Source organism: Labrus bergylta, chromosome 18 (assembly GCF_963930695.1).
Source record: "Labrus bergylta chromosome 18, fLabBer1.1, whole genome shotgun sequence".
NCBI classification, from domain to species: domain Eukaryota; kingdom Metazoa; phylum Chordata; class Actinopteri; order Labriformes; family Labridae; genus Labrus; species Labrus bergylta.
In genome coordinates this window covers 5,805,236-5,833,050 of record NC_089212.1, presented here as the reverse complement: position 1 = coordinate 5,833,050, position 27,815 = coordinate 5,805,236, and the positions used below count along the sequence as shown (strand labels likewise).

General features: G+C 40.6%; 1 protein-coding gene across 2 annotated transcripts; it reads right to left on the bottom strand.

The window, feature by feature from the left end:
• Positions 1-225: 225 nt before the first annotated feature.
• On the bottom strand, positions 226-27,634 carry gphna (gephyrin a). Of its 2 annotated transcripts, XM_020655535.3 has the most exons (24): positions 27,492-27,634; positions 21,675-21,753; positions 21,516-21,573; positions 20,087-20,179; positions 19,853-19,947; positions 19,630-19,696; positions 18,195-18,488; positions 17,115-17,216; positions 15,755-15,892; positions 13,245-13,287; positions 12,880-13,017; positions 12,248-12,340; positions 11,008-11,063; positions 9,661-9,780; positions 9,457-9,515; positions 9,204-9,357; positions 8,780-8,901; positions 7,890-7,977; positions 7,683-7,756; positions 6,857-6,921; positions 6,322-6,425; positions 5,891-5,987; positions 4,622-4,760; positions 226-4,282 (listed from the first exon to the last, which is right to left on the bottom strand). In XM_020655535.3, the coding sequence occupies exons 1-23, from the start codon at positions 27,553-27,555 to the stop codon at positions 4,627-4,629; spliced, it is 2,337 nt and encodes a 778-aa protein (XP_020511191.1). In that variant the 5' UTR covers positions 27,556-27,634; the 3' UTR covers positions 226-4,282; positions 4,622-4,626. The 2 variants fall into 2 exon arrangements, with proteins under 2 accessions (XP_020511191.1, XP_020511192.1); XM_020655536.3 differs by lacking the exon at positions 17,115-17,216.
• Between the last annotated feature and the right edge of the window lie 181 nt (positions 27,635-27,815).

Sequence of the window (27,815 nt, the reverse complement as noted above, 5' to 3'; positions counted from 1 at the left end):
CATGCAGGAAAGGAGACACAGGTCAGATTCAAACCCGGGTTGCCCGCTTCGAGGGCTATAGGCAGCCTTTGCACGTGCCGCACAATCTTACCGCTAGGCCACTGTTGCCCCTTCCCTGTTGTTTTAAATAGAAAAATTCACCTTTAATAAATCTGAAATAATACCCATATGCCCTAAATGATCATCACACAGCTTTCTGCAAGAATGACTTGGCCAAACAGAATGTACAGAATAATCAGGATTATTTTTATTAATTCATCTTCAGTTTCAATAATATCATTATCATTACAGAAAAGAACATCCTCTTCATCATATTTGTACAGTAGTAGTAGAATGCTGTGTCATTGCTTCATTACAAGTGCTGGTCATAGTTTATAGTGTGTGCAGTGTGACACTGAGATAAGTCCAGTGTTACGAATCACTCAGTACAAAGGCAGTTTAACAATAACCTGCGTCTTCTTACTCAAATGGATTTATCTGGGTTTGATTGGTTCTCCTTGGGCAGGTGCCAGGACGTGTTCTGATGCTGCGTTCATGTCATCACGGCTTTACCGTAAATATGAGCTTCAGAAAACATAAATTGAATTATCCTTTTTTTTTTGTTTATTCATCTAACAAACGGGTCTTTAAACTTCTGCATACTCTTCTTTCCATTTCTTCTCTATGACATGAACCCAGCATGAGCCACTGATGGATAGATTTATGGTGCATTTGAGGTAACTGGGAAGTTTCAAACATCTGAGCCAGCGGAAAAAATGAGAAGACAGTGTTGGTACCAAAATCCTGGACTTTAAGCTTTCTTGATAAGCAGCTATGATCGCTTCAACAACTGCTATGGACATATCATTTAGTCATATCAGGAGACCCCGCCCAGGTGCTGCACCTCCGATCTCACGCCTGGATGTGAAACCTGCCCAAAGAGAAAAAAACGCGCCCCTTTTATGGGCATGCAAGAGTGTGGGGAGGGCAGGAAGATGAGAGGGGAGGGAAGAGGTGAGGGAATGTGGAGGAAGACTGTATCAGCCTATCAGGAGAAGGGTCAAAGCTCAGAAGTGCTGACTAGCGCTGCATTCAAGTCACAAAGGAAAGGTAGGAGATATGAGCTTTGGATCCAGAAGTTATCTCTGGGGATAATTAAGGAAAATCAGGAGCAACATACATATACAAAAAAAACTCTAGTATATCTCTACATACGAATAATTTCAAATAGGTACCACTTTTTCCTGATATGACCTGAATGCAGCATTAGACATTCGGCCTTGGGGTTTGTTTGGCACTGATCACACTGACAGGAAGAATCAGAGGAACATGAGGAGTTAAGGTATGGTGCATTGGTGAATGCTTAGTAATCACAGGTTGCATCTGATGCATTTAAATGGTCCTTGTTAATTGGTAAACAATTTTGGTGTTTAATCAGCAGGAAACTAATCAGCCTACTAGCTTGTTTATGCTAACAGTAAACTCAGCCTAAGGTTGTCTAGATTTCTCAGTGTAGCTCTGACTACGTACAGCACATTGAGAGAGAAGCAGTCAAATGATTTCGATTTTTTTTTTCTTCTTTGACTTTAACAAGCACCTTTACACTGTCATGGTAGGAACAGACCAGTTTTGTAGTTTACGAGCACCTGAACACAACACCCTGCTTTCAAGTGATGTTGGGTTGGAAGTTTATTTCACAGCACAATCAAGCAGCTTGTTCGCTCACGTTTGTTGATTTGAAAAAAGATGAAGATGTGTAATTGGCCATCTCGGTAAAGTCTTTGATCTTTGGCTACTTAAAGTATAAGGCTGATGATATTGTATTTTTCGTACCATCAATGAATCCCATCGAATGACCCGAACCAACAGATTCTGCCAACTTGATTGAGTGTGTTATCAAAATTGTATAAATCGTATTCCTGTGTGCCACAGAGCTTCTTCATTGTTGTCCAAAAAGATAATAAAGACACAACATTTAGCCACACTGTTCCTCTTGACATGTTTGAACATTGCCTTGAATTTGCTCAGAAATCACTCGTACAGAGTCGACTCGTTGTTCCTCTTTTTTTCAGCCTAGTGTCATACAGTACTTAGCTCCTATGTTAGCGTCCGAGCATCTGAGGTTAACTGAGTCCAAAGTTAACATGTAACAACCATCAGTTTCTGTAAGTGTCAACTGTCAGCCAGGAAATTAAACACTTCAAGCCAAAGACTCTTTTTGTATTAAGATCTGGTCACTGTCATTTCTTCACTTAAATAACATTAAGAAAAACTTTTATGAACAGTCAGCTAAAGTTATAGAAACAGCTCAGCTAGCAGCCACTGAAACCCTGCTGAGGAGCCTCAAAGAGACCTTTTTTATGTGAAACTTAATATCCTTGAAATAGACTATTGGCAGCTCAGCTTTCAGCCCCTGAACCCCCCTCCAAAGAGTGTTGGCTAGACCCTTTTTTTAAAACATGAAACTCTTTAATTCAGTGGGGGGTTTTAGTGTTTTTTAAATACTGGTTCCATTTAATTTTAAATCAATTCACCCCAAGGTAAAAAAAAACATTTAGTGGATAAACACAAAAGGTGTCCTTAGCTACACCTAGCTTAGCGTTTAGAAACAGGTTAGTGGCAGTTTTCAAATAAAACTGCTGTATTTAGTGTTTTTACTGGTTTCTATTAATGGGTCTATTAACATGTCTTTAAAATCTCTACTGTTTGCTGTGTTGCTTTGTGTACAGGACAAAGTCAAAAATAAACATTTAACATGATCACCATCCTGATCCTGGACATTTTGTGCAATAATCAACAACTGAAAGTAGTCCCTAAAAAATGAACTTCTCCCACCTGTTTGCAAATATTGCTTGAAATAAAGTGCTCAGCTGTTTAAGAACAAACAAGGAGCACTCAATACATTTAAATAACCACTCGAAGGAAGAGTTTTTTAATGTTTGGAAACAGTCTTTTTTATGACAGTTACTTTAAAGATCGATTAAATGAGATAAAGCTTTTTCAAACACGTAATCCTCTTTTTTTTTTGTATAAAAATGAATCTCGATCTTGAAGCTATTTAACTTAGCTTAGCATAAATACTTGATTCTTCCAGCGCCCCTAAAGCTCGCTGTTTGACACATTTTTGATCTTGCATCTGTTATCAGCCCATTTATATTTGTGTGAAATTACCAAATGTTGTTTATGGTCATTCAATGGGATCTGGACAAAAAGAAAAATACAAAATATCAAAGGCATTATCCTTTTATAGTAGAAAAATATTGGAATTGGCACCATTATAGAAACCTTCTCTGTATACAAGTGCGTACTGTGTTTAATGTCATAAAACTACAGATTAGATACAGACACTCGAATGCAGGGTGAGATTTGTATTAATCTATCAGTGTCCCATATCAGACATTAAATCATAATGGTTCAATAGAAGCAGTAATATTTGACGTCTGGACCAGAGGAATCATTCCTGTACAGCCACTGATCCACATTTAAGAGCTTCATGGCTTTCATTGAGAGTAATGATGAGTTAGTGTTTCAGGATGGTTAGAAAGTGTCCGCTTGTCATCTCAGGAAAGAAAAAAACCTGTCTTTTGTATTTTCTCCTTTTTTTTCCCCCCCACCCAAAATGGGTCATATTTACCGCACTGGCACAAACTTGATGAGCAGCTTAGATCAAAAGATATCTTTTAAAAGTCTTTAGTTCATATATATCTGTCAATACGGATGTAAGGATCTGTGTCTTTCAGGAGCAGATGTAGCGGTAGTGCAGGGAGAGGTAATCAAGGAGTCTCTATATCGAAAAGAAGAAGAAGAAGAAGTAGAAGAAGAAGAGAGAAAGAAGGTGTAGAGGAGGAAAAAAGGCGAGGGAGAGTGGAGGAAGGAGGAGAAAGTCTCTATATCTCTATATCTACCAGGGAAAATGTCAAACGCACAAAGCAAATGAACAGGGAGAAGAGGGCATGATTACTACTAAGATGATAATATTCAATCAGAACCATGATAATAATAATAATAAATAGAATATTAATTAAGAATATTAATAATCATTATCATCAGGATAATAATAATATTACAGAATAAATCTCATATTTCATATATTTTTTTCACATTTTTTTTTCTCCGTTGAAATACAGTGATCTCCTCAGAGCAGACCAATGAGGATTCAGCCTCCGCTGGCTCCGATTGGCTGTTGCATATGACATCACAGCTAATGGCGACCAGGTAGACATGCATCACTTCCCGCCCGTTTCCTGTCCAGACAGGAAGTCCTGGCACTGCCATGGTAATCGGTAGCGAGTGACGTTGAAATCTGCGGAAGGAATCGTTTGTGTTACAGATGTTTACGTGCGGGTTTCCGTTAAGTCTATAGACCCCGCAATCAATGATGATTACCATCTGAACAGATGTTGAAAATTTGTCCCCACATATGACGAGGAATAACAATAGTTTAAAAAAGTTTTGTTCCTACAAAGTGTTCAGAGTAACCAACAGGACAACACACAATCACAGAATCTATTCCCCAACAAGCTCTAAAAAGTCCTGGCTCGTTTTTCCGAGCCGATCAGAGGAAGTAAAACCCCTGAACAAACCTCACACCCCTTTTATGGAAGGGCTTGATTTCCTGTATGGTGTTCCCCTGACGACGTACCTGCATCATAGCCGTCCGATGACCATGACGTCCACGACCTCTCCTTTGTGCAGCTCCACATACTGCTCGGTTTTAGGAGGTAACATCAGCAGACCATTGGCGCTACGCATTGACATCAGCCTGCTGGATACCTGGTTACCTGCAGAAACAGAGACAGGGTGAGAGAAGCCTTTAACATGAAGCACTACAACTGAGTCTGTGTATTGGGAATACTGGTGCGTCACAATTTGGGGAAAAACTGTCATTGCAATATTTTATTTTAATTTTTTGGGGGGGTATATAATTGCGATATGAAAAGTTTAGATAATGAACCAGATAAACAAAGTGTTTTTATGTCGATCCAAAAAATAATAATTAACTTTCTTGGGACTTTAAGGCTTCTGCCCTCTGCCTGCAAAGTAAAGTGATAACAGATCAAGATTGAGATCAAGATTATTGTCTCACAGAGTCAGAAATTTATCTTGAACTCTTCACCCATGCTGCAGCAATAAAAAAGAAAACAATCAACATCATTCACATTAAACATAAAACAATGAACATTATCAAATTATGTCCAGGTGGAGAAAAAACAGGTGGAGAAAAAACAGGTGAAGTCACACGTATCTTAATAAAACTTTACAAGTAGACTTGTGGGTAGCATCAACCAACCAACCAGAACCTTTATGAAGCAGTAGGTCACCATCTCCCACTACCTGTTGACTCACTGATATCACCATGCTGTTTGTGGGCTGAAGGTCACGTTCACTCTCTTAACAGCCTACATGAACGAAGCCATAGCTCGACCGGAGAGAGTGGGGCGACAAGCAGCTGATAGAGTGAATACACAAACTCAAACGCTGTCCAGCCTAACTTTGTCAAACAAAATATTGTTCAGCCCGTGTGATGTAGGGTTTAAGAAAATATCAATACAAGTGTGTATTGCAACATTATGATTAATCGCACAGTCTCACTTCTAAAAGATGTTTGTCACTGATCAAATAATAGTTTAAATGCAAAATGTCTTGGTAGCGGTTCAAATCCCTAACGGCTACACAGCACTGTTGTTATCTATCTCCAGCTGTTTGGCTCTTCTTCTCCCGTGTGAAAACTTCAGCTGACGAAAGCAAAACATGTGCATGTAAAGAAAAAGGATGCAGGCCTTTAAAACAGGACGACGCTTCTTATTGCCTTGGTTACAATATCACAAAATATTCAATCTAACACGGAGAGCAATGCAAGAGTCCTGCCACATTCCCTGTGTGCAGTAAATGTTTATGTGTGTGTCCTCACCTGTGCTTTGGGCCCAGGGCAGCGGCTCCTGGTGATGCCAGGTGAGAATACAGCGGTGGTACTCTGGTCTTGGATCCAGCTTCACATCACAGGAGAGCTGAAAGAAATAACAACATTTAAATTAATAAAATGCTGGACACTTAAAGGAAAAGTTTGGGTGGATCTGTAACCTTTGGACAAATGCTGGGTATCCTTTTGACCTTGTTACACTTTTAATTCCAATATGTATGTATGTGTGTGTGTGTGTGTGTGTGTGTGTGTGTGTGTGTGTGTGTGTGTGTGTGTGTGTGTGTGTGTGTGTGTGTGTATATATATATATATATATATATATATATATATCTATATATCACATAATACCAATAAGGGACCTTGATATGTTAATTTGTGTATGTTTTCATGTGTGTGTGTGTGTGTGTGTGTGTGTGTTTTACCCTAGCTTTAATAATTGTAGGCCTCGGGTCCAGTATGCCTTGCATCTTCCTCAGAGCAGGAATCACAAATAGGTTACACGTCACCACTGCAGACACAGGGTTACCTGGAAACAGAAACCACACACAGTTACTGGATAACAATCACAACTTCTGCATACCCACAGTGCTATGTTGTCTGTGGAGTTGCACTTTTTCCATTTGCATGAAACACTTCCAGTGCAACGTATTAATGGGTTTTATCAGAGCTGGCCGTTTAAAACAAGAAATGTATAAACATTATGAAGGCGAATACAGCTGAACTAAAACTAGGAAACACAAACTCCCTTGTGTTGTTTACCAGAGAAGTGTGTCTGCTCTTCTGGTGCCAAGGTGAATGTTACGTACAGCAAATCTGACATGCCTTCAGATAAATGATCTCTAAAACCAGTAGACCAGGCCTTTAGGGCTAAGCAGTGGTGTGTCAGAGACAGAACAGGGGATAGGCACACTTTGACACCCACACAGCACACAGTAACTTCAGAGATGGGAATCGTACCTGGCAGGGCAAAGATGAGTTTCCGTGCTCCGTCGATGTCAGCTGTGGCAAAGGTAGTAGGAAGACTGAGGAGCAGAAACACACAGGTCATTATTTTCTATCTTGATGGCATCCTACTTTAGTATTTAAGGGATTATTTTATAAATGATCAAACTTACAGTGGCTGGGAAGTGCAAACCAATTTACAAAGCTTGAGACAAATAAACACATTTTTACATTTTAGAAAACAAAAGAAACACACTTTTACCAAGGCAAAAACAAATTTAGATTTTAGAAAAGTTTTTACAAGATGCGAAACAAATTTGCAAACCACGGAAAGGGAATGTACAAATTGCCCGAAGTGATTAATGGAGCAGCTCATTGGTTTGTATCGGTGGAAAGACTGTGTGAAATGTGTGACATGCAGTTTATGGTGAAAGAAAAAAGATGCTTGAAAACCCAGCTGAAGACAGTTAACTCAATTTAGCTGTTCGTGTGGACAGTCTCTGGGATTTAAAAAAATATTTTAATGAAGGCCACTTTTCTTTTTTTTTTTTTCCTCACTCAATCACTTCCGGGTCACTTCAAGCATTTTGTGCATTCCCTTTCCGGCAAGATTCTGTGGTTTGTAAAAGTGTTTCTGATCTTGTAAATTTGTTTTCTAAAATGTTAAAGGGAAGGTATGTATTTATGTAATTCTGTTTAATTCATTGTAAACATGTTTTTCCAAAATATAAATGTGTCCCAAGCTTTGTAAAAGTGATATACACTTTGTAACTTCCCAGCCACCGTAGTTTTGGCTGTAATAAAGTTTTAAAAACAGTAAAAGCTGCAGTTTCCTTCTCACCCTGGCTTCATAAAGACTCGTCCAAAGTGAATCTGGGCATGAAGATCAATATCGAGCACCTGCTTCAGATAGTCCTGATGAAAACAAACACATAGATAATGAAGAATACTGTGTTTAAACTTAAATAGTAATCAGAAAATCAGCAGTCCAACAGACTGACTTTGAAAATGATTTATTAGATACTGTAAATTAAAGGTAGGCGGTTACCTTCTCTCCCATGGACACGCCCCCTGAGGTGATGATGACATCAGCACGACTGATTCCCTCATGGAGAGCTGACAGCAGGTCATCAGGGCTGCAAACACAGGATGACACAGCAGTTCACTACAACAGACGTGTGGAGGAGCTTTGACAAGTCTGCGAAATTAAAACTGTGGAGTTCATCAGGGTTAAGATGAACAAGGTTTGAACACTTTTAGTTTTCATGGAAACTTGTGTCACAAGATGTAGAGTTTGAAAGATACGAGGGGATTATTAAGGCAAGCAGGTTCAAGCAAAAACATGAAATCAGTCGGCATAAAGGGAAGCGAAGGATTCAGTTTTCTAAAGCTTGAAGATTGGATGTGTTGACCTCTGTTTCAACAAATTAAATCACTCCTGTTTTACCTCTCTCCTTCTGTTTTAATTAAATGTAAGATTAAAAGGTTGGAGAGTAAAAGTCCTGTCACTGGATATTTTTATAAGCAACTATCTCAGTCAGGTAATAAGCTGAATTTGTCTGTAGCTTATCGCCTTCACTGATGCACATATCTGCCTAATATCATGTGTGTTCATTTCCCACCATCCCATCAACAAAACAGCAGGATCAACTTAGAGTTAAGTGTCTTGCCCAAGGACACATCGGACATGTTGCTGCAGGAGCTGAGATCGAACCCTCTACCTTCCGGATGAGAGACGACCGACTCTACCAACTGAGCCACAGTGGCCACAAAAATCTGTGCAATTACAGTATATTGTGAACTTGGCACTTATTTTGTATGTTTTCACTTTATTGATTTTTTTGTTGAAGATTAATGTCTGACTAAATTGTTTGGGGAAACTTAAGTGTGAACAAAGCAGAGTGTTTTGTTTCCTATATAAAGCTTTAGTGCTCGTACTTGTCTCCCACTATGCCCAGGTTGATGGTGGGATATCCGTGTTCCTGGATGGTGGACAGGAGAGTGGAGCGGTTGGAGTCTCTGATTTTACCCGGGTGGAGGTCGTCCTCTGGGTTCAACAGCTGCAGTCACAGAAAACAAAAAATAATTCAACCCACATGTTTTAAGTAGACAACAAAAAAACTATGAATGCAAAGAAACAAAAAATAAACGTATGTGTGTACCATATTTTCTGAAATAGGCCTTAATCGACCTAAACTGACCGGGCCTATACTCCACTGTGTTTATTTATGTGTTTTTTCCACCAAGTTTTTTTGGGATGAGTCTTTTGCTTCTGTCTTAAACACCTCTGGTAATTAGTAGAGCCTGGCTTGTTTTGACTGTAATCTGCAGAGGAACTGTTCTTTTATGTTACTGTATTTACCTCGTTTCCAGTGGACATGACAGCCACCACAGGGAACTTGTGCACGCTGACCTCGGTCACTCCCACTGTAGCCAACAAGCCGATCTCTGAGGGGCCCATGTGTGTTCCTTTAGCCAACACACACTCCCCTCGCCTGATGTCATGACCTATTGGCCTGTGCACACACAAACATGTTACAATCATACTACTCGAGTCATGTAGCTTTTATAGCAACTAGCTTCAACCTTGTGAAATAGTGACTGTTGGTTTTTACCTGATGTCCTGTCCAGGTCGAGCCTGGACCATAATCCTCACCTCCAGTTCCTCTGTGCCCTGAAATCAGAAAGTCTGTTGTTACACCTGGTCTGCTTTATAAACACATTCTGTTTTTAAGATAGTGGTGAAGTAGAGCTGCTACTGAGGAGGACAGGAGTAAACATGTCAGTGTTGAGGGTAACGTCCTGCATGGTGTACTTACATCTTCAGACTCCCGCAGCAGCTCTGTATCTTCCACTTGTACCACAGCGTCAGCTCCACAAGGAATCGGAGCCCCGGTCGTCACCCTCATTACCTGACCTGGCATCACTGTATGGGTAGGCTACACACACACACACACACACACACACACACACACACACACACACACGTACACAAAAACTATTATATAGTCCTGTTTTGGTCAGATGTTAATTGGTTAATATACTCCAGTAACATTGTCTTAAAATGTCATAACACAGTAAGGTCCTAAGTCCTCCTAAAATCTCATTTTATGAGCAAGCTTTCAATATATTTGTTATATACCTTCTTATACGCTTATTCAAAAAATGCTGATTCATTATGGTATTTTATATTTTACCCTTAAAGAAACTTAAAGAAACAATAACTTTGTGCTGATGTTGGTGGCCCCTGCAAACAAAACAGCACTACTTATCTTCTCTCTGATCTCCTCCTGCACATGCTGGAGTAGTATTCTCTTACAACAACAAAATCTTCCCAGACTTCCTTATAACTGGCCAACATGCTACCCACCGAAATGTAAACAAAGGATCTTCTAATTTGCATGCAGTGAACTTCATCCTAAATCTTTTTGTGTGTAACCCTACAAATGTTCAACTCGTTCTTGTCATTGCCCCTCTTTTGCATCTTGTATGAGCTAAACATCTGTACAGAATCTTTTCAAGGTTGTTTTTTCCTCTTTCAAGCACGTGGAACATTTGCTTTTACACCAAACTCATCTAAGTTAAAATTCCTGCTATGTTTGAACCATCTATCGCTCTGAAAAGCAGCTTCATTATTCTTTTTACCATGTACCTAACTTCTAATGCGCAAGATGCCTCTAGCTGTAATCTAATATTGCCCAAGGTGGGTTTACATTGGAGCTTGTTCTGCATCCTGACAAAACTAAAAGTGATAAGTTATGAAATAAAATTAACTTCTTTCTCAAAATATGGTAATTAAAATGATATGACCATTATAACTATACCATTATCGTAAAGCCAAAAACAAACAGTACAACTTCTGACAATAGCTACAAAAATGTACTAATAAGCAGCAGACACATTAACGTCATTGAGTACTGGTGGTGAGACTACGTCAACAGCAGTAAGAGTTAAAACTTCAGTAGTAACAGAGTAACAGTTATTTTGACAACACAGCAGCAGGACTAGCAGGGTAAGTAGTGTTTTCTACTTTTTTTGTAATAATAGTGATTTTAAAGGAATATTAGAAGTGTTTAAAAATGTTTGCCATGTTAAAGCTTTACTTATAAAAGGTCATCTTATCTAGGACTCCAACATTAGTGTAGAGTTAGTGTATTAACGCTGACCTGTTGTCCAGCCTGTGATTCTCCCATGATGAAGCGGTCTCCTGGGCCATCAGCAGCTACAGGTCAATGATAATGATGTTAATCAGGTTAAGTATGGAAATGGAAACATGACTTCTGATACCTGAGATTCAGGTGGAAATCAGGAAGAGAATTTAAATATATATATTTTTATCTCCAATCAATTCGATGCCAAGAAGAACTTAAAGATAGATGGAAAATCCCACTCCTGAAAATATCTAGATCATTTCTGGAGGACTGCTCCGGATATTCTCCTGACCTGGCTGTTCACATATGCACCTCACAGCGGGAGACAATCCCTGTCTGACGGGAAGGGGGGGCCGGGGGTCTCTTGAGGCAAGACATGACGTTAAAAAAAAACAACGAGGAAGTGGCTGACGAAGGTCTTGTGCTTTCACTCAATGCACCGTGCACCCATCACAGACAAAAATGTCACTCCCCCTCTTGCTCGCTCGAGGTGAAATCTCCAGAGAATATCCTGCTGCGTTCTCACATCAGCTCACTCTGACTTAATTCGGAAAAATTACTCGGGGTCTGGCAGGAGAAACTCCGGGTGAAGTCAGAGTGTCTGCGTTCACACATACAGCTCCTCCTGGAAATATCAGGAGATTTTTTAAAGTGTGAAAAAGCCCTTAATGTTACACACCGTAGCGTAAATGACTGAAAGGGACAAACATTATGGAATCACTTGAGGAGATTGCTTCAGTTGTCAGCTGTGACATTGGTTATAAGGGCTGCAATGTAATCCTTTTTCAAACTTTAACAACAAAAAGTGCTTGTTTTACCACTGACAGGCTCAGATGGTTACTCTAAGTTTTTGATGACTTCCTGTTTTTGAAGCAGAAACATCCAACATCCATGCACTGCTCTAATCAAAGCCACCAGGATATATTAACAAAAAACAACAACAATGATTTTCTCTCATAGAACACAGGTTTCTCATCACGGCAGTCGTACACATCCAACTACAGAGGCCTGCACGGTCAAATATTTGCTTATAGCAATGCAGTTTCTTTCGCAGCCTTTCCAGTTATTTGTAGCTGCCAGATGAGGAATAAAAAGAGTTTTAGTTCCTATAAAACAATTAAGACCCCAAAATATGTAAAGATGGGGCTCAAGTTTAAACATTCTGCATTGCTTCTAACGCCACAGTTAATGGTGTTATCATGGCTAAACGTAATGATTATCTGATAAGATGAAGTAATATGTAAGATTGTCTTACCTCGTACAGCGTAGCCATCTTTAACAGAGGCAGGAAACGGAGGAAGGTTGTCTTTGGCATAGATGTCCTGAGCGAGCACTCGACCCATACCGTCTGAAAAAGTAAGACCAAGTTTAGTCTAAACCATATTCTAATTACAAACACTCAAATCGTGTTTATATAGAGTATTACAATCTACATGAAATACAATTAAATGATTAGGCTCTAATAAATGATGTTTCAAACAGAATAAAATTACAGATTCTGTTTTACTTTTAAAGCACATTTAGTCACTAGAGTCTTCTCTTACTCATAATAGTATAAATAATGAGAATAGTAATTTTATTCATATTGCACCTTTCAAGAGCAGACGTCACAAAGTGCTTCACACAGAACATGAAAGAAAGACAGTCAAGGCACAGAAAACAAGATACAGGATCAAAATGTACTCAATAGAAACCGTTTTGATTTATGACAGAACTGCAAAGAAAGTGATTAAAGAGTAAACTAAACAGTCGATCTTTTAGATTACCTCCGTACGCCCTTACTGTGCTCCTTTAATAGCACCAGACAGGTCAGATAAAATATAGAGGCACATACCTGCAGTATACACACACACACACACACACACACACACCCTTGTGAAGACTCACCTCTGTAGTTAATGACTTCAATTCCCAGGATAGGTGTCATCTCCAGAACAGTGATGAAGGCTTTGTCCATTGACGTCAACGGGAACGGAGACATTCGATGACGACGAGCCACTTTACTGATGTCCACCGCACTGTGGCCTTAAAACACACACACACACACACACACACACACACACACACACACACGAGCACACAAAGAGACACGATTAAAACAACGTGTGACAGTAAATGGTAAACATTTTATTCCATAAAGGTTTCTACATTTTCCTCTGTGATCTAAAGTATCTGCAGACAGGCTGGCATGTTAATGAGACACACACACACACACACAAACCCACACACACACACACGCAGTCTGAACTTACTGGCTCTCAGAATGTTCTCATTACTGCCACATCGTGACTGAACCTGTAGAGAGACACACACATATTCTATATTTGCTCATTGTTTGATGCAAATGTGTTTGAGGATTGACTTAAATATATCTCCTTCATAACAGGACAGCAAAGCAAAAGACTTTCATGTTGATTTATCTATTAATAATGTAAAATAAACAGGACATGGGAAACATAAACAACACAAGTCCTCGCTGTGACGCTGAGAAACAGCACAGCAGCAGCTCTGCGTTCAACTCCCTGATTACACAGACAAGCAGACGATTATTTAGTGAGTAAGAACAGGAACCAGTGTGAGGTTTCTAATCTGTCCTCTTCTTACACATCAGATGTCAGCAGGCAGTAGTGGAAATATCAGTAACTGTACTTATTTATTCCTACTGTCTCTGTTTGTTCTTATTCTTTTCATCCCTGTAAGTGTAATTTAACTCTTACTGTGCTGGTTTTCATTTGAAGAGGAAAACTCTTCACTAACTAAATGAAAGCTGCAAACCACCAAATATTGAATGATGCAACATTTTGAAAAACAAAGTCTGCATCTAATATTGTCAATATAATAGGACCTTTAAGATAAAGATGTAATTTTGTCCTAAACTGGTACAGGACTTCAGTTTTGGAAAATGTTCCTTTCAAAGTGTTACATCTAAAAGTTCAGTTTTTTTATTGTAATTTCAAACAACGTTACAAAAGGATTCATATAGAAACAAACGTTTTCATCAAACAGGAGGATGCTTTTTCTGAAAGTGCAAACAGCTGTTGCATCTCACTCTTAAATCCACCACACTCCATTGACATAATAAGTAATTTAACATCACTGAACGCTGGAGTTGATAGTTCACTGCTGTCTTGAGTGTTATTGTGCATTGAAAAAAGTTTTTTTGCCGCATCTGACATAAAGTTTTAAAGTTCACATATCATGCCAAATAAACTTCCCCATGTTTTTCTAACACTAATGTTTCCCTAGTCTGTCTCCAAACCCCCCATCCTCTCCGTCTTCTGCCTGCTCCACTGTTCAGAAAATATGTGCTCAAACAGGCCGTTTGGAGATTTCCCCTTCATGACATCACAAAGGGCAGTAGCCCCTCCAACAGGTGGGTGACACTCCCACAGCTAGGTGTTTGTTCTGCCCTCTGAGTCTGCCTTCTCACTGTAAACAATAGGACATGGAGCGAGAAAGCCAGAGCCACCCAAGCACTTCCAGAGAGGGGGCGTGGTCAGACACAGCTCATTTAAAGGTACAGACACAGAAACAGCCTGTTCTGAGCAGGACTGAAATAGAGGGGTTTATAGGCATGATCAAATACAGGATCAGAGTGGATTTAGAACAAGAAACTGTACAGACATGTTTTGGGGAGCTCTGAGACTTAAACTGATTGGAAAGAAGGAGAATATGTGACCTTTAGAACACACCAAAAACAGGACATTGATGCAGCAGTAGACCAGCAACTCCTGTGTTCTGCAAAGTGTGGTGGATGTTGTGCAGATTGAATAAAAATTTAAAAAAAAACCCATGGCAGGAATATTTATTTTAACTGGTAAAACATTTAGCATAACAATCTGAACCTGTCAGCGAGGAAAACAAGAACTTTGAGAAAACAAACTTTGATTTGGAACAAGGATTTCACTGCAGCCATTACAGACAGTTGCACTGTGGTGGCTAACGCAATCTACAGGAGCGTTTACAAAACCAAACAAAGAGCCAAGGTTTGAACGTAAATTCCCGTTAAAAACGATTAATAAAGTTTAAAACAGAAGGGAACTTGGAAATAAATCTTGAAACTATTTCTGAACTTGCTGTGCGTACAGGCTACATTTCATTAAGTGTTTATAGTAATTCGAACAGGACATTTAAAACAATTCCAGCATTATTTGAGTTTTTGCGATTTAGTTCATTATATTTTTGGGATTATTTTTATGTAAATGTATGACAACTGAAGATATTTCTCACAGTCTCATTCGCTCCCATTCAAGTCCAAACACCACACCAGTCCCGAGGCTTTTAAACGTATTGATAATCGGGAGGAGCCGTGTGAGTGAAAGGCCGAGCGTAAAGGTTAAGTTGGGAAGTCTGCAACGGTTTGTAACTTTTTACCTTCATGTGAGTGATCTCAATCTAAGAACAAAAAGATGTTTTTAAATTACATCGGCAAACTTTGCTCTTCAGAGAGTCTGCAGTGAGTGAGACGTGAACATTAGAGCGATAAAAAATACTTAGCAAAAACTCAAATGATGCAGGAGAAGCCTGAATTGGTTTTAGTTTTTTGGGGTTTAAATTGTAGTCAGATTTCTTCTCCTTGCAGCAGCAACATAACATTCTTGGAATTCCCTCTATATCTTTCAAAGCGAACTAGAAACTTAAACTTTCATGCAAAATGCAGCATTTCAATTTCATACATTTTTTTAAGACAGTAATTTTCATTGATTCTTATTTCATATGACTTTATTATCTTGTGCGTGCATGTGTGTAGGTAAGTGTGTACCTTGGGTGTTGGGCATGAGGCGGTGGAAAGGCGGGAAGTTGCCTGTGTCGCCCGCGGTGACTCGGAGGGGGTGGAGCTTAAAGAGGCCGAATCTCGAGGAAGCACCTGAACGCCTCGGGATATGATTGAGTCCGGGATCTACACACACACACACACACACACACGCACACACACGCACACACACGCACACACACGCACACACACGCACACACACGCACACACACGCACACACACACAACACACACAACACACACACACACACACACACACAAACATACAAACATGCTTAAATGCTAAACATAATTTTCTTCAGTAGTTTTACTTTCAGCTAAAGATTTGTCGACGTACAAATTTGGATTTATGGAAAGACTCAAGCTCCTCCACTAATCTGGAGAAGCAGCAAACTCCAAATCATAAAGCTAGGTGAAAAAAAACAACACGTTTTAAAAAAAAATAAACATGTATCTCTCTCTCCATCTCTCTCATAGCTTTCAGTCACGTGACCGGCGGGGTGACGTGGAGGGCAAAAACAGTATAGGAAAGCGACGGCCACCATTGAAGACTCTGTGGAGCTGCAGCCTCGGCTTGTTAATTTTCCATCTCTTTAAAAAGACGATTCAAAGTTTAAGGCCCTAAATATGAGAAGTATTTATCTGAAAGACACTTAAATGATACGGAGTTGTGGGAATGTGCAGGTATTGCACATGAATCACTCCAAACATTAAATATATTCTTTTTGATCCTTTTCAGTTTTTAAATATCGTGCCGTTCATCTACACATTTTATTGTATTATTAGATCATCCTGTAGAAGTACTTTAACCATTTTGGTGTAAAATATGTGTTTATATTATACGAGTGATCTTAGATTTCGCTATTACCTTTACTCATATCCTTCAAAGACGATCGATCAATTCAATATCTCTTTAGATAGCTCTTGAATCTTTGGCAGAGGTGTTTCATGTACGGTGATTAAATGACAAAATAAATAAACAGACAACATCTGTGGATGTCAGCTATAAATGAAATGCATGCTTGGCTAATCTGCCTTACTACTAACTTACCTGCCGAACTGTGGAGTCCATCTTGAGTCAAAGTTTGCACTCTTGTCAGCTTTAAGTTAAGAAGAGACTCCCTCATGTCTCAAAATGGGAAGTTATGGTATACTTTAAAACTTGTTTAAGGGCCAGTTAAAAAGTACTACCATCCATGTTTACAGAACAGAGACAGTGATGAAGTGAATAATGACAGGAGAGGAGAGGAGAGGAGAGGAGAGGAGGGGAGAGGAGAGGAGAGGAGAGGAGAGGAGAGGAGAGGAGAGGAGAGGAGGGGAGAGGAGAGGAGAGGAGAGGAGAGGCTCACCTGTGTGTCATGGGTACAGGAGCATGTGAAATGAGTGGGAGGGGCTGGTGTGTTTCCAGGCAGGTATGGACCCCCCTTAGCCATGACCACTGCATGGCTCGTCTGATGGACACAAACACATAGACACATACACATACATACATGCATGCAGACACACACACACACACACACACACACATTTCCACATTGACAGACAGGTGAGTGAGATGAAATGTAGTGCTTCATAATGGTGAATGAATGAAATCACAAAAGGTGACACTAAAATGAAACACATTTACAGCATGAACTGGTTCTTGTGATTCATACATTAACCAATCTAAATGGCTTTAAAAATTAATTTGAAATGATTGAAAGTTCTTTTCTTATGACATGCCACCTCTAACAGTATTTATCTGGATACCGATATCTGAACATGATGCTTTGCATTATCGCCTGCGGCCCATCAATCATACCTCAGTGTGGCTTTGAAAGTAGTTTGTTCAAACTTCCCTGTAATCAACACACCGCTGCAGAAAGTGACGTTTTATCCACAACAGGAGAGACACACTTTTCTCCGCAATACGTCAAAAACAATATTTTAGTTTCTGATAAAAGATCCCAAGAGGTGCATGTGAATGGTGCATAAAATCAGAGCTCTGTTTTTCTGTTCCCCATAAATTAAAACCTGCATCAATTTCTTTATAAAATTATGTTTCATAATTGAAACTATTGTTTTCATTACATAATTATCATGGAGATACTTTTAATGTCAAGGCTCTGTTTTTTTTTTATTGGAAATTGGCCTCATTAAGACACAGATGCTGATAGTTTGTGCCCAAAAGTGTCACACCACAACTTAAGTTGGAACACCTAATGGATGAATAAAACTGAAACCTTTCTCAGCTTGACCCAAAGACACATTTGGGAATGTCACAGATTGTTTTTTGGATGCAACTTCTTCTTTGATGTCCTGCCTACAGTATTTGAGCATCAGCTGTCTATAGTAAAGTAGCCTTATTTCCCCACAGGGAACAATAAAGTTTCATCTAACAAGTTTTCCAGAAGCTGCACTGCTTGCGGTGTGTCCTGTCATCTGGTTACCTTGGCAGCGATGGCGGCTGCGGTGATGTGGGAGGAGCCATGCTGGTGATGGTTGTGGTTGTGCGCATGGCGGCCTCTCCTCCTGTCATCCTCCTCTTCCTCCTCTTCCTCGCACTGGGTGCCGCGCTCCATGGTGTGCATGTTGGAGTGTGCGTTGGAGTGCGTGTTGCCCATCAGAGAGGAAGGGGAGGGCAGCTGCTCCAGGGCGGCATGTGTAGATTTAACCCTGACTGTGGCCTCACGCAGCAGGTCGATGGCATGAGGCAGAGCAGGCAAGATGAACTGAAAACACTCCTGGAGAAATCAACACATGGAAAAAGCTCAACTTTAGAACTTTGTGATGATGAACAGGTGATAGTATTGTTGCACCTACAGGATGTGTGTATAACCGCCCGTCTTTCTATTCAAATGCTCCATTTTAAACACTGAAATCACAGACCAGCAACTGGTTTATATCATTGACCTCTGAACTTTTAGTTCCCTCAATCTGACACTATTTTGATAACAAAAGACTAAAGACATACTCAGAACCTAGAGGTGGGACTGAGCAATAGTTTTCAAAGGGCCATGAACAATCTGAACCCTAAACTTTGAGTTTCAAGAACTTAAAGAGCCCATATTATGCCATTTTTGGGGTTCGTATATTTAATCTATGTACCTAAAGTATGTTCACAATAGCTAAAGTTATAAAAAAGTGTCTGTTTTCATGTAATGCCGCTCCATGCACCGGCTCTCTTCTGACTCTCTCTCTCTGAGGCTCTGAAGTGCCCACGTTCAGAGTCCCCACGTGTGCCAAGTCTGATCTGATTGGTCGGCCTGTCGGCTCTGCTGTAATTGGTCAGTCGCTCAGCCACTCTGGCTCCGAGGGGAGCATAAACATTAGCACCTTAGCACTACTGTGCTACCGCAGGCTACGGCATATTGTGGGCGTGCTACAGAAGTTAACAGGCGTGCAACATAAGCTGCAGGGCTTGCCACAACGAGCCAATGGGCTTAGATCAGTGATATCACACTGACAAGACGTCACACTGACAACATTTTTTCGAGGGGGGCTAGAACTGAGTGTTGCATGCAGCTAATGCTACAGCTAACAGGAGGACGTAGGAGAAGCCGTGTTTCCGCGGACTTTGTATTTTTGCACATAGATGTGCCTAAACATGCACAGGACACTTGGAAAACACACTAAAGAGCATATAAAACCAGAAAAAGCATAATATAGGACCTTTACATGCCATCTGAATATTAAACTGCTACTTGTACATATCCACCAGGTGCATGATGGGAAATAATCACAACAGGAATTTAACTGTTGTGTTGTAAATTGTTACCCTGCAAAAACTTGTGCTGTCTGAAAGTATTGTAAGTATTGAGTCTTTTCAAGTCCCGGGTAGGATAACATGAGTAGGCATGTATACTACTGAAGTCAGAATCCTACCTGAGAGCCCTTCTTGCTCCCTGGCAGGTTGATGATCAGAGTTTTACCACGGATACCACACACAGGCCTGAGGAGGAGGAAAGGAGATTAGATCAGGAGAGGGTACCACAGTCAATAATCTGGGTAGAACAAAACTGATTAAGAGAATACTGTAGTACTGCACCACATGCTGTAGACTGACTGACTGACTGTGAACAGTGTAGTGAAAATATTTAATCCTCACCTAGACAGCATGCCGAGAGGTGTAACGTTGAGTGATCCCATCAGCATGGCCAGAGCCATACCTGGAGCCTCCCGCTCGATCACCTCTCTGGTGGCCTACGACACAAACAGGGTCCATTAGTTAAATTACAAATGTTCAAAGCTAGTTTTTATTTTTTAACAAGGGCTTGCTCATCCCCCCCCCCCCCCCCCCTCCTGAATAAGTGTAGAAGTCAGTGTCTCTTTGTGTTTGTACCTCAGGTGTAACATCTCGCGGGGCAAAGCCAGTTCCTCCAGTCGTGAGAATGAGATTCAGCTCTAGATCATCACACCACTCCAAAAGAGTATCCTGTACACAGAGATAAACACAAACAAAGAGAATAACTCAATCAAGTCCCCCATGTGACTTGAATCAGACTGTCGGCTCCCTAACAACTCCAAGGAGCTCGTCTGAACATTTCAATTCATTCAGAGACAAGAAAAGCAGTGGAGTGAGGAATTACAACTGGCTTTTTTTTGGCTGATTGATGGATGGTTACTGCAAAAAAAACACTTGAGAGTAGGGCTTGACTGGTATGAGATTTTCGAGACCAATAGGATACCAGAGGGGAAAACTCCATTATTGCTAATATGGGGGGGACTAGCTCAGTCTATAGGGACCTGGGTTGGGAACCGGAGAGTCGCAGGTTTAAGTCCCGCTGCAGACCAAGAAAATACATTTGTCTGGTAGCTGGAGAGGTGGTAGTTGACTTCCTGAGCACTGCCGAGGTGTACTTGAGCAAGGCACCAGCTCTGGAGCGCCCTCTGTGGGCCGTCACTCTGACATCTCTCCATTAGTGCATGTCTATAGGATCCTGTGTGTGCATGTGTGTGTAGCATGTTAAACAACAGAGTGTAAAATTGAATTTGCCCTTGTAGAATTGATAAAGTATATCTTCTATATCTGAGAAGGAAACTAACATTTCTGTGTGGCTTGCAAACTAATTTTGACAAGACCTTCGTCACAATATGACAAACCAAAGACACTCAGAAGGCTTCTCTCTTGATCATGTAGCCTTGTTCTAGACAATGGTATGGCCATTTTCCCTAAATTGATAAGACAGCTGGAGAATGACAGGACATTTTAGGACGAGTGTGGGGACGACATGAGCTGTTCACACATATGCACTCCTGAAAATTTCGACAAAATGTCAGCCTGCCCCTGAAATCTTCAAAAGTTTTTATCCACACATGTCCCTCACAGCGTTACAGTTTTCTGTGTTGTACCAGAGGTTGGGGATCCCAATCGGCAGGCCAAGATGTTAAAAGGACACTGTGTTTATTATATTTAGATGAGATATCCAAGATGGTGGGCAAAGTGGAGTTCAACACTAATATTATAGTTTATCCACAGTATGAACCCAAGAGCCCGGTAGAATATACTGGCAAGCAGAAAAGATTATGAAGCAAATTTATTAAGTGCACAAGTAATTAAGTGTCATTCGCACCATAACATCACCCCCCCCCCCCCCACATGGTAATACAGTAGTGAATTTCCTGAATATTATCAGCCCATCCTGACTTAACGGTGACATTTTACCAGGAGGGTGGCAGGAAAAAGTCGGGGTAAAAAATGTATCCGTTTGAGTTCAAACATGCCGCTTACAGTTTCTGTTCATGTGTGAAAAACAAAACAAAACACATACCTTGATTTCATCAATCTCATCTGGAACGATCTTGTAAGCTGATATGAATCCTCCCAGGCTGCAGGAGTTAAAAGAGTGATGTGAGTTTAATCAACCCATCATATGTGTATAACATAACTGGATGTGTCTGTGCAGACCATAGACGTTATGTAGACTTACAGTGAGGGATCATGGACCAGGTCCTTCAGGTTGACTCCACTCCTGTCCTCTGCCAAGTTCCTGTAGCAGCTGTCACTGACTGAAGAAGAGACAGAAACCGAAGACCGCACACAGGATCCATATGAGGATGATATTACTGATCACTTGTAGGAAATAGACTTGATCATTGAAACACTGCATGTCTACCAAACAGAGGAAACTCAGTTGATACAAATGAGCAAGTTGTAGCTGGGCAAACTGTAATTGAGCCCCTTTGGCTGCCAGGTATAACATTTCAGCCTTCACAGCCAGTTTGAGTGCTGCCACTAAAGCAATCTAAATGTTGAATGGACTGTAAGTCTGACAACTCAAATTGGATTTTACACTACAAGTCACATTCACACCACATCCACACACTGATGGCAGAGGATACTGTAAAGTGCCCATCAGTACTTACTGCTCCCATTCACAAGCTAATGCTAGTTCCACCAGGAACAAATTGGGGTTAAGTGTCTTTCACTTCAACACTTGGACTGCAGGAGCAGGGGATCAAACCTTCTGATGGAGATATACAAAGCAATATAAGCAATCAAAACATAACTAAGAGCAAATTACCCCATTCATTCCTCCCCAAAAATAAATCATGTTCATGTTAAACAACACAATACAAAACCAACAATCCACTTGTTTAATTCCACTCCTTCCCCCTTCTTCTCCTAGGCTTCAGTGTCAATAACAAACCCCCTTGTTTTACCGTTATCTTAACATAAAACGGCAGCTATTTCCATTTTTTTGGAGAACCACAGCCAAACAGGCTCAGCAATGGAGGTAGTCCTCCAAGCAACAGCAGCAACATCCCTGGTTTTTATTAGAGATTAACAACCTCAGTGGTACATGTGCCCCCAAGTGTTGTTAGTTGTGTAGACAGAAGCTTAAAGAGTCTGCTCCCTTCAGGTGGGTAAGTTTGACCACAGAGCCCATTTCAAAGTCCAGTCCAGCCGCCTCCATCATTTTTGCTCACTTGAATATTGTTTTAGGCTTTCTCTACCAGTAGTGTTCTCTGGTAGGAACCAGGTCCTAAATAGGTCCTTCCCCACAACAATCATCTTTATTGTGGAGAGCTTAGGGATCAATAAAGTAAATCTTGACCACCACACCATGGTCTGGTGTAGACCAGCTCCTAGTTATGCTGCTATAGGCTTAGACTACCGGGGGAACTGGCACCATGAGCTCCTATCTCTCCCTCTCGCTCTCTTTGCATTCATAAGATATTACTGCATGTTGCTATCTGTAAATCTTAGTTACTAAACACATATTTGCATGGGAGCTCCTGAGCTCTCATTGAGCTCAAGAGCTTCTTGTAGGTTCCTCAGGATCGGCATCCCCCCACCTCCCCGCCCTTCTATGTCAGTTGTGTTAGAAGCCTGGGAGGCCTTGTCCCAGCAGCAGAGGCCAGGCTCTCGAGTAGACGGAGCCGTGATCTGGCACTACTACCACTGGACGTTCCTGACGCCCAGCCACCACCACCGGACTGTGTCGTCCCCCACAACCACCGCCGTCCTCATTCATGCACGGCCTGCTCCGACCTCCACCTCAGCGGCAACGAAGTGTGGACAACAGGAACGCGAGGAATACATCTTAGCTCATCTCCCCCTATCCCATCTTTCTTTACGAGTATGGTATTTTACCTGCTCTTTTGTAAAGCGCCTCGAGATAACACTTGTTATGAATTGGTGCTTTACAAATAATGACTGATTGATGGATTGATGGTGACAAGTTGATGCACCCCTAAGCAAAGTCACATGATGATCAGATACAGAAGTCTGTTTCCGGTGACACCAGGATGGGTGCAGACTTGTCGAGCTGGGTTTCGCTTGTTACCCTCACTCCGTAAGAGGGAGATGGTCTTCTATAAGGGGATATCCCCTCGTGATGTACCTTTGGTCAGGATCAATCTTGAAGCCGATGGACTCAAACACAGGGCACAGCATCATCACTGTTGAAGGTCCAGCCAATAACGGTCTCCTCCTCCTGAACTTTGAATACTGCAATGTGCACTAGTGGTGGTTTATGGTACGACCTGTCCATCTTCATGTTGCACACTTGCAAGAATTCGATTCTTTCATAATCCTCAGTCTTCTGAATGTACTGAAGGAATTATTTTTGTGTACCTATTAATAATCTAGACGCCAAATTAAATTAAAAAGGGGACCAGGTTTTAAAATACTAAAAGCCCCATTCATACATTAGGAAATTAAAGCATTTTCTTTTAGCGTACTGACAGCAGCAACATCCCCGTTGATTCATGGTTTATATTTTAAAAGACAACTGAATTGCTGAAGTAAAATGTTGAGATTGTCTAGATCCACTTCAAATACAAAGTGTAAACAGAGATTTTAAAAGCCTGCCGAGTGCGTTTAACCTTCCTTTAATCAGTCACAACTCAGACTCTGTTTGAATGTTTCACTGCCTGAAAGATTTAAGGGAATAGTTTGGCACGTTTGGAATAATTCTCCTTTGATTTCATGCCCTGAGTTAGATAGAAATGACACCACTTATTATGTCCATTCAGAAAATATGAAACTACAAGCCAGTGTCTGGCATGTATGCTAAGCTATGTGAAGTGTTGCTGACCAGCTGCTGGAACATGACTTGATGAATAGGACTGTTATCAACCTTCTCACCTTACAGTCAGTAAAATACCTTTTTAACAGGGATGTAAACCCATATCTCTGAATACATGAAACTTTTTTTTTAAATGTAATAACTCAATATGGGAAAGGAATTTTTAAAAAAAAGATAGCCTACTTATGGGTTCAAATCTGTTACACCTCTTATCTTAAACAAACACAGTACGCTGATTTCAAGGACACAAATATTTAGAGATCATCCAGGCCGTCTATGTCAGTCTTTAGGGGAAAGTTTGTGTTTCCATAAGCGACTTTTTCCTCTCCTACAGATACAATTTCATCTGGCTTTATAAATATGAATGTATAGATCCTCATGTTTGTATTTTACATCATTACCATATTAAAATAATTGACGAGTAACATGGCATGTGCAATAAGAAAAGCTTTTCACTCTCCAACAAGTTCTGTAAGTTTGTGTCTTAGCTTCCTGAGCAATTAGGCAGTTGTAACAAAAACTAGAATGTGTCCCAGTGTTGAAAGTCACATAGACAAAAAGATTTATAAGAGACCCTAACTATGACAATTTATCTCAACTATCCTGCTCTTCATTTTTGTGTCATTAAACAATCCTTAACATACCTATTTTAGAGGGTGCAGGTAGCTTAGTCTGCGTGCACCCAATGTACAGAGGCTGTAGTCCTCTAAGCAGGTGGCCCGGGTTCAAATCCGACCTGCGGCTTCTTTCCTGAATCTCATTCCCCACTCTCTCTCTCTCTCCCCAATTTCTGACTTTATCCACTTTCCAATCTCTAAAGAAAGGCATTAATTATTCAAATTTAAAACTCAACAACAAGATAATCAAGATAAGACAAATACTGTGCTGCTTGCTGTTTTGTCCAGAGGCCTTTTATTTTGGTAAATGATTCAAAGTGTTTGCCGTTTTATTTTGGCCACAAAAATGTGATGCAGAGGTTGTAAAATCAATGAGTAATCATGTCTAATAATCGTGATCCAAGTATCAATCAAAATAATCAGGATTGTGATTTTTGCAATAATCAAGCATCCGTTCTTAAACTCTGCAAAAGTATTTGTACAATTTAGACAGTATGCAGGAGTTTGCCTGCAATGTTTGGTCATTGAAAACCAGAAATTACCCAATACAGAGCACACAGGACTTATATTTATGTTGCCGTGGTATTGAAACAGGTATAGTTTGATTTTTAGTGGTAGCATATCGAAGTTTTCAAATTCTGGTATCGTGACAACCCTAGATATATACAGTCGGCCCATTTCAAGCAATTCTAACATTTAATTAATATATAGTTTGGGCGATAATATTTATGTGAACATCAAATACATTTTCCAGAAAAAGAAGAATTAACATTGTACTGTGTCACTCAAAATAGATTAGGATTAGAAAAATATAGGCAAACAGCATTTTGCTATAGATAAATATTTGTTGTAACTTGTAGGTTTTTCAAAGGTTGATGTGGATTGATTGTTGTTGAGGACAGTTTCTGTGCTGCAATGCATACATTACTGAATGTATTATATGAGACAGGACTGTGTACCCACTGAAAGATGTAAATATCTTACACTTTTAATATAAGATAAAACATACTTCACGGTGCCCAACGGGAAATTAAGCTTGGGCAAACTATATACATATTTGATATCCCATAACAGCTGGGCAGTGAGCTTTTTCACACACCCTGCTTAGGCAGGAGAGAAAGTGCATTTGTTGGGAACTATTTTTGGCTGTGGATTAATTTCAAGACACATTTGGTGCACTAGTGGACTCACATTTGAAGCAATATCATACCAAGTGCAGTGTGTAGCTTTAATCTAGTTGTTGCAAACCCTTGTCCTGAACCACAAGGCAAACAGATGTTTTGATAATATTACAATTTCACTAAGTACTCTATCAGCCTTTGATGCTTTGGTCAGTAGAAACAAAGGTCATGTGGTCATTCTAAAAAATATATCTGATGTCACCTTTACTCCATTTGTAAAAACAAAAATATATTTTTTAAGCATTTTGTAAAAATTAAAACCTTTTACATGTATGACCCCACACATGACCCAGCTCTCCTCCTCATACAAGACACATCACACTGGATATATATGGTTCTGATCGTGTAATAACACATGACGGGAGGTTGTGGTTAACAGCTGGATGGTCACAGGGGTTATCTGCTGTCAGCTGAGGTGCTAGCTCATCAAAACCACGACAGACATCCCAGCCAGCAGCTGGCCTGCATCCTCTTAGCATTATTCTCACGTCTTCTCTTGCCTTGACAAGGAGGCAGCAGGGCTACTGGTGACAGTCACACGACTCTAAACTGGTTCCAGTACCCTCCTGCACGATTCACAGGCGATCATCCACCGAGCTAATGAGGAAAGCTGCTCAAACAAACCTGCACTACAGAATTAATTCCGCTTTGACGCTGCAGCCTCGCCATGTAACCAGCTTTAATTGGCTACAAAACGCAAGATTTATTATTTATTAATGTATATCTCTGCACCGAGTGTAAACATGTTTGCGTAAATTCAATGACTGCCGAAACATCCATGAAAAAAAAATGTTAATGTAAAGCATCCTCAGAAGCAGCTAACATATCGGATCTGCAAAGGGACATGAATAATGCAGCTGGTGTAGGCTCGGTAAAGCTACTTTGCTCGAAAATGTAAAGTGAAGTTAGCAGCAAAAAAGCATAGCTAAACCGGAAAAGAACATTGTTGTCTTCAAAATAAAATTCCAATTCCAGTTATCAGCCCGTATTCGCAAGTAATAGCCTGTCTTATTTTGAAACTTTTAACCGGATGTTCTGTTTGACAGCAGTTATCTTGACGCTGATTAAAATATCTCGTTACACTGTCGATATCAATCAAAGTACAACACTAAATGTGACTTCTAGTTTTTACATGCAGTTATAAACGCTCCAAATACGTGTACAGAAATGCATATATGATCGTTTCGTAGCAATCTCCACATCTGTCCGACCTGTCAGGCAGCTAACGCTAGAGCAATGACAGTCAACGGAGCCGGTTAGCTTAGCATCCAGGCTAACGGGAGCTAGCTGGCTAGCTCGGCGGCGATGACAGTTTCGTATCGTGACAGCGACGCGCGCAAGCAACCGACGGAAAATGCAGCACAGGTGAACGACAGAGAAGGTTTGTGTCTTAAAATATCACACGGTGTCCTTACCCGTCAGAATCCCCACTCGGGTCTGATGGTCGTGGTTGGTGAGCACCATCCCGTCCGCCGCCATGTTTACAACCTCTGTCTGCACCGAGCCGGCACATACATAGAAACAGTGTGTGCACCTCTGGAGGACGGTAAGGTGTGTGTGTGTGTGTGCGTGTGTGAGTGTGCGTGTGTGCGTGCGTGCGTGTGTGTGTGTGTGTGTGTGTCCTCTGGTGGAAATGTCCTCCAAGTAATAAACATTTGGGATCACACATCTCGTACTTTGAAACAGAACAAAATATCATTAGGTAGTTATGTTTTACTGTAAATCATGCACACACCTGC

What these genes read in the sequence shown, in the direction of transcription:
- gphna (XM_020655535.3), bottom strand. Translation starts at nt 27,555, where the DNA reads ATGGCGGCGGACGGGATGGTGCTCACCAACCACGACCATCAGACCCGA. An exon ending in CTGGTCCATGATCCCTCACT is followed by an intron (nt 21,574 to 21,674) that starts GTAAGTCTACAT and finishes TAACTCCTGCAG; the next exon opens with CCTGGGAGGATTCATATCAG. An exon ending in TGAGAACATTCTGAGAGCCA is followed by an intron (nt 13,018 to 13,244) that starts GTAAGTTCAGAC and finishes GTGTGTTTTAAG; the next exon opens with GCCACAGTGCGGTGGACATC.